The following is an 8,100-nucleotide window of genomic DNA, read 5'->3' as shown; positions in this document are numbered from 1 at the left end:
GATGGTCACTAATAATGTTCCCATTGAGTGGTACAAGTGGGAAACATAACATGTTACACAAAAACACAATTAGTGTCATTGGACCCCATTCACATTTTTTCAGCACGCTTAATCCTCCCCTTCCCCTTTTTTTTTCCCATTTTACTTTTTTTTTTTTGCACCATGAAGTGTCATCATCATTCCACGCTCAATAATCGTTTCTTTCACTTCTTTTTGGTTTTGAACTAGAACATTCATTTTTATATAAGAACTTATATGCGATTCTCTTTGCTATAGATGACAATACATAATATGTGGTGAGTTACCATGTCATTATATTAATTAGTATTAACTATTAATTATAAATAATTAATAATAAATTTTAAAATATTTTATTTTAATCTAATTACATGATGTTATCTAATTCTATCACTTTGATAAGTAAGGTATCTACAGTTTGTTGTAGAACTATTTCTAGTGTTATTGTTTGTTCTATGTTTAAATCAGTTCTTACTTCATGCAGGCGAATGTACCCACTACCTTTTCTTTCTTTGGTCTTTCTTTAATTTGAATTGTGCCCAGAAATCTAAGAATTAATTTGCAAAAAAACTACTAATTGGTATACAAAAACCAATTTACGAAAATGAGATAATTGTGTGCAACAGTTTTTTTCATGCTCTTTTATTTTTGTCATCTGGTTATTGAAATTTGACCATGTCCAACGTTTTAAATCTAGAAAGCAATGTTTGGTAATATCCAAAGTGTGATACAATTGTAATTATGGCTGCACCAAATACATTTTTCTACAACAGTCTACAATATTAATAAATGCAACACAATTGCAACTTCTACCAGAATTCTTAAACACTGTGCCACATGCATTACTACAAGAGGCAATCTTTTTAACAGGAACAGCTCAACTGCATGCTGATTAGGAAACATATCAAATAAGCAAAAAAACACTTTTTTCTACCTTTCAATTTCCTTATCTGGTGTCTACTACTATTACTACCCTTACCCAAGTGATCCAAGCTAACTAAAATCTTTTCTTCTTTGAGACCCACATTTCATAGATGAAAATAGTGTAGGATTCACTATTTAGCCACTAAGAAATTCAAGGCTTTCCTTTTCATATTGCAGCTCAAAAATACCAGAAAAGGGGGATTTCAGCTTGGCTTATTTTGTGTCATGGGTTCTGTTTTTCCTCTGATTTTGATGATATTTTCCTTAGTGTCATTGACATTCCATGAATCTAATTCTCAAAGCACAAAATCAGTTCATGTTCTAGACCTCATCATAAGAGATTACACATTCAAGTCATTGGACAAAACCTTCAAGACAGGGACACCACAATCAGTGAAGTTACCTGCGAATTTATCCGGCATCAAAGTTGATACTGTAAGGTTTAGATGTGGAAGTTTGAGAAGATATGGTGCTAACTTAAAGGAATTTCATCTTGGTATTGGTGTAAGTGTTCATCCATGTATTGAGAGGGTCATGTTGATAAGACAAAATATGGTGCAAAATTTGGCTTCTATATATTATACTAACTATGATCTAAATGGGTATCAATTAGTATCTCCAATTGTTGGAATCCTAGCTTATAATGCTGATGAAGATGCAAACTCTAGCAACCCTTTTCAACTTGGAATTATAGCAGGTGAAAATCCAATAACAATTGATTTCACCAATACAAGTTTCAACAAAGAAAAAGGTAACAACCCTTTATGTGCAAGTTTTGAAGGAAATGGTAGAATAACATTTACTAAATCAAGCACATCATCACCACTTAGTTGTGTTGCAAAGAAGCATGGACATTTTGGTTTGGTTATAGAGTCTCTCACTCCCTCAGAAGATGATTTCAGAAAGCCCTTAAGCAAGTGGAAAGTTGCAGTGTGGAGTACTATTGGTGCTGCTATAGGTGCTTCTCTTATAGGTTTGCTTCTTGTGGCAATGGTTGTGAGGGTGAAGAAGAGAACAAGAATGGTGGAGTTAGAGAGAAGGGCTTATGAAGAAGAAGCTCTTCAGGTATCAATGGTTGGGCATGTGAGAGCTCCTACAGCTTCTGGTACTAGAACAATATCTGCAATTGAGCATGAGTATATACATCATTCTCATTGAAAAGTTTATTAACTTTGCTAGTGATTCAATTTTGTAACATTAAGGTGATATTCAATCAAATTTTTCATAGGCCAACAAAACTAAGTTTGTTTTATTAGAACAATCTACATAGGTGTTCATTCAGTCTTGGAAATAGAGGACTTTCATTCCAGCATTATGCTGATTCACAATTCTTCTGATTACCCTAGTCAAAATTCTAGGATTTACAATCTTTTCTCCGATTATACTCATTCACAATATTTTAAATTGTAATTGTTGTTTAGATTATGATTATATTGTTTTATCACATATGAAGAAAAAATGTGGCCACAATAGTAGTCACAATATTGTTGTGGTGACTCTCAAGCCAACAATATTATTGTTGCAATTGCAGAGTATAAATTTTAAAATATTGCTCATTCTATTATTATCATAGAGAATTGGATGCTATATTTTTTTTTTGTATAATTAATAATATTTTCTTCTTACCTTATAATTAAGGAACTAATTACGTTCGAAGTATGTGGTTACCCCTCTCAATAAGTATTGCTCAGTTGAATGAAACTTTTGACCTAATACGATATATATATGGATCCAATAGAACTTTACACTATTATACGGTTCGTGAGGAGAATGCTATAGGGATATAAATGTGTAGTTATTGAATCTATCCTAAATGTTGAAAAGCCTTTGATCAACCTCTAGTCCCACAATTTTTCTGTCTCCCTGTCTCGGACTAATCAAACATTACAAAATAATATTAAAATATTAATTTCTTTTTTTATAATTTTTTTTTTAAAGAAATGAAGCTCTATGATTGGCTTGATATACCAAGTGGGACATAAATGAGACATGTGATCCCCATCCTTAATCAACATGTATTAAATCCACAAGTGTCATAAGTCATAGTTTTTAAAAAGAATTACAGCTTTTTGTTACTTTACTTTGTCAGCAGCAATCATACACCATAGTTGCTTGTGAAGCACATGAACCATACATGAAGTACTTATGATGTTGTTCAAAAGAAGCTAATCTATAAAGCCTCCTATACAGGCTAGAAGAACATCATGATTTCTTATGAAGAAAGTTTCCTGTACACTTTGACCAATACTATTGTGATTCACTGCTTGTGAGCAAATTTTAAAATTTTATTATTATTTTTAATTTCAAGTTACCCACTCTCAATTAGTTCAAAGCAAATAGGTTAGTCTAGTGGTTTAAGACCCCACTAAATCCCCAGAAAAATTAAAAGATTAAAGATTTGGAGTTCCTATGAGTTATACTTGTTAGGAGAGACAATCACATACTTAAAAAAATATTTTCTAAAAGATGAAGATACCTTGAAAATACAAATATATATATATATATATATATATATATATATAATAGAATTTATGAAATAGTATATAGGTTTTATATATTGTCAATATATCATTTATATTAAATTATTATAGACTCTTCTAAAAAATGTAATTTAAATAAACGGTGAAAAATATAATGATTATTTATAAATCTTTATAATGACATACATAAATATTATCCTTTTTTATATACCCTTATTAGATATATATATATATATAGGAAGGTGAATAGGAACATGAACAAAATAGGTGCATGTCATGGCATATAAGAAGCTTCCTATTTTTGACTGGTCTAAAAGGGTCATTGTTTGGTATGCCTCATCAATCACATGTGACAAATTTCAACATTGTGTGTGGACATTTTATTGGTAGATACACTGTCTTTATTAAAACTTTATGTATATAAGATTATATTGTAATTAATAACCTTGCATGTAAAATAACCACCCCACTTACAAATTCACATATTTAATATTTGAGATATAAAAAGGTTCTATATGTGGATGCTTTTTGCAGCCCATCATAGCTTTGACATTTGGGTGTTGTTATTCAGGTACACTCCAACTATTTCCTTACTTATATTCCTAAAATCATTATTTTATAAAATAACACAATTGTTAGTCTTTATTGTACTAGACGAGATTGATATATCAATTGAATGACACAATAATATATCCTCATATTCATTAACATCTAAAAGTATTTCTTAATTATTTCGCCTATGATTTTTCTTGAGCTTCCTCTTCTACTAAAAATTGGATTAGCCTTAATTTGATATACTCTATTTATGAGGCTTCTACTGATCTCTACTTAAACCCTAAGATTTACATCTCTACCAATTTCTCTATCTTGATTAATACAAGATACATAAATCTAATGGCTTGTAGTATGATCTAGTCATTGTTCTTTAACTTTACAATAGAGTTTGTCCATAGTTGTAAAAACCGTACTGTACCGGCCGGTCGACCGGAAAACCAGCGAACCGGTCCCTAAACCGGTACGGTACGTATATTATACTAGATAAGTATCGAAACCGGTGTAAACCGATGCAAACTGGCCGAATTTCGTTAAAACCGGTAAACCGATGGGAATTTCATTGAACCTGCCGGTTTGCACATATAATATTTTAAAAAAGTAAAACAGCCAGAAATATGCAGAGAGGGTTTCCACTTTCCCTTTTCAACTTCCAATCTCTTCTTCCACATTTCACTTCTCCAATCTCTTCCACTCTCATTCCATCTCTTCCAAAACATATAATGCTCCACTGAGAAACAGTGCCTTGGATTTTCCAATTATCAAAGTCATAAAGAAACATTTCTCTTAGATAGATTTTGGTAATTTCTCTAAAGTTTACACGGGTAGGGTGCTATATCAATACTCTGACCGGTTTGCTAACCGGTACGGTTTTAATAACAATGAGTTTGTCATCTTTTACTAAATTTACGCATCATATAATTTATCGTATGAATAAGTTTGATAAATAGATTACGTATATATTTTATATTAAGAAAAACAACTGTATATTGCAATTTAAGTTTAAAAGATAAAATTGACTAATTACCTAATCCTGAAGCAGGTAATTCTTTCTAGCAATTGATCTCATGGATTCCTTGATTTATAAATCCAAAAGAAATGAGGATTAAGTTACAAAATAGTATCTTCTACTTTTTCTTTTGTTTCTTCGATGAAAACGTCTTTGTTTAATAACACGTTATGTTATCATTTGTTAAATAAGAATAGTTCTATATTAACCCATATTATTTTATATTTATTCATTTTTTATTATTTAACTAAACTTAATTTATGTTGTTTTTTATACGTCTTTATTTTAACTTTTGACGCATGAACAAATACAAAAGTGTGTATCTCAAAATAAGATGTCGTATCTTACATTTTTCGTCCAACAACTTAGAAAATAATCTCAATCCTTCATTCAATGGACATCGACATGTTTAAGTGAAAGCCCCACCATGCCTAATGGAACAGTCCCAACTAACTTAACATATGCCCCAAAAAAAATGTATATTTGATATATTAATATTTGTGATAGGTCAAAATAATATTTACTTATTAAAATTTTAATTTAAATATATATATTTTTAGACATAATCAATTACAAACAATAAAATATAAAGTGACACACTTTTGTAAGCGACAAATGTTTTCCTCTAACTTTGAGCCCATAAGCAAATTTTGCATTATCATTAATATTGTGCCAATTAGTATATTAGTTATAGCACCAATATAATAATATAATGGCTCAATTTACGGTTGATTGATTAAATTGTATATTGGTTAAGTTATATATATTATATAAATTTATAATATAAATATTATTATTTACAACTTATAATTCAGTTATTGAAATGATTGAATGACTAATGATGCTACAAACAACAGGTTGAAATTCTAATATTTAACATGTTATTTTGAAACATGAAATTTTTACATATACAAATTGATTTTGATAGGTAAGATATGATACAATTTGGTTAATGTTTTTTTGGTTTTGACTACTCTTTATCATTTTTTATTAGTTTTGTAAGATTGGTATCATTATTATACCCTATGAATATGGGTCCAATTTTTCGCTTGAACTAAGAATATAATATTTATAACTTTTGCACATCTTACTTTAATTTCCCCACACGTTTTCAGAAATATTTCCAAAAAATACTATTTTAAATATTCTAACGCGAGCTTCTAAATATTTGTCAATTTGCTTGGGGTTTCAAAACAAAATACCTAAGGTGCAAAAAACACATTCCCACTTCTTTCTTTCCCGGAAACTCAAAAAACGTATGGGTAACATACACTTTGGAACCTAAAAATGATTATTTATATTGCTTTGATCTCTAATGAAGTAATAAGTTGATATTTATATTAGTTGATACAAATGAGAAATAACTGAGTCATTCCTAAGAATTAAACTATTGATCTTTGATTATTTTGAAGATCTAGCACAGCTTTACCGTTGAATACATAGATGTAATATTAAGTGTACATGTGTATCGATAAATATGCATAATAGGACCTTTAATGAGAGGTTTGGCTTTTGTAAAGTGTGGAGTGTGAATATTTATAACTATTGATTTAGTAATTTATAATTGTCATCATAATAATATATTTGTATATACATAACAAATAACAAATAATTATAGGCAATAATTGAATTATTATTTTTGAAAAGTGAATAAATATTTCCTGCCAATTCTCCATTACATATATGATGCTTTGCCTATTGCATATCAATCACGGTCATATACTTCACTGTTTTTACTTATTGCAATTTATGATTTGTGTTTTTCGTACATACTAAAATTGTCCATTCTTATTCAAGAAAAAACTTACAAGTAAAATTATAGAATGTTATGTATCAATTGAACGAATGACTAACATACTAACAACTAACATATTAACATTATCGATAAAAAAAAATTGAACGAATGACTTTTCACTTAGCATATACATGGATCAACCTTTTAGTTAACATATACACTAACATTAATACACATATGTTAACCTCATTAAATAAATATAGAAGAACATAAATAAATATTATTAATTGAATTTAATATATATACACTATCTATTTTATTACATCATACGTACACTTTTATCTCTAAGAGGTATTAGCACAAAATGATAGATAATGTCCTCATAATATAAAAATTATTATATTACTAATAAAGATAAAAGAATACATGAAAAGAGAGGTGTGATGTTATTTAGTTAGTAATATACAAGCAGTGATGTATTTAGGATTCAAATATATGCGACATAAGTTAAAATTAAAATAATAAATATCACTATATAAAATGATGAAAATATTAATATAAAAATTACAAAATTTAAATATCAATCAAATAAGTAATGTATTTCATAATTGACTTATATGTGACTTCATATTTTGAATCGTTAAATTATCAACTCGTTGTCAATGTTATTAAACACTTCTCGCTTTATATAAGTGACTAAGCAGTCTTTCATTCATACATTTTTCATTCGATTAACAATCTATCTTTTACAACTTTCATAGTTGAAATGACTTTTTCTACAATTATTTTGGCAACAAGTAAAATCATTTTAAACTTCAAAAAAAAAAAGTTAACAAGTGTATATTATGTATTTCACTTTCAAACAACTTATCTAAAAGATTATGGATTCCTTTTAAAGCAGCAAATTCAATATTAACATATATTTCGATGATGTAATCTTATGTTGATTATCAAGGCATCACCAAATTAATTGAACAAAAAACACGTGGATAAAACTTTGCAAATTCAATCAGTTTTGTCATGTCAAAATTAGAGAACAAATTGGTTAGACTCAAACAAGATATACAAAAAACTAATTTAGAATTTGTTTTGGAGAAACAATAATAAAATTCTTTAAGTTATATATCCACATGGGACGACTCAAGTGAAAACAGTTCTCATATAAAAGCTGTGAGAACAATAAATTTGTGTGTTATAACCTATCATGAGTGGTTAGGATTAAAAGTTAGTTATTGGTCGTGTAATAGTTATTTGCATGTATTTTTTAATCTTGACAATTCAAATAAGATTCAATGATCCATATTAATTGTTCTAGCGTACACTCACTCCTCATATCCACAATAGTATAGAATTATTTAGCACAACTCCATAAAACATGTAGT

General features: G+C 28.8%; 1 protein-coding gene across 1 annotated transcript; it reads left to right on the top strand.

Annotated features, from left to right (window-relative positions):
- On the top strand, nucleotides 841-2,300 carry LOC109329710. Its single transcript, XM_019563463.1, has one exon. The coding sequence runs from the start codon at nucleotides 1,168-1,170 to the stop codon at nucleotides 2,098-2,100; it is 933 nt and encodes a 310-aa protein (XP_019419008.1). The 5' UTR covers nucleotides 841-1,167; the 3' UTR covers nucleotides 2,101-2,300.

The sequence above is a fragment of the Lupinus angustifolius genome, chromosome LG16 (genome assembly GCF_001865875.1).
Source record: "Lupinus angustifolius cultivar Tanjil chromosome LG16, LupAngTanjil_v1.0, whole genome shotgun sequence".
Lineage (NCBI taxonomy): Eukaryota > Viridiplantae > Streptophyta > Magnoliopsida > Fabales > Fabaceae > Lupinus > Lupinus angustifolius.
The sequence above is the reverse complement of the archived record's forward strand: the minus strand, read 5'-3'. Positions and strand labels throughout refer to the sequence as shown.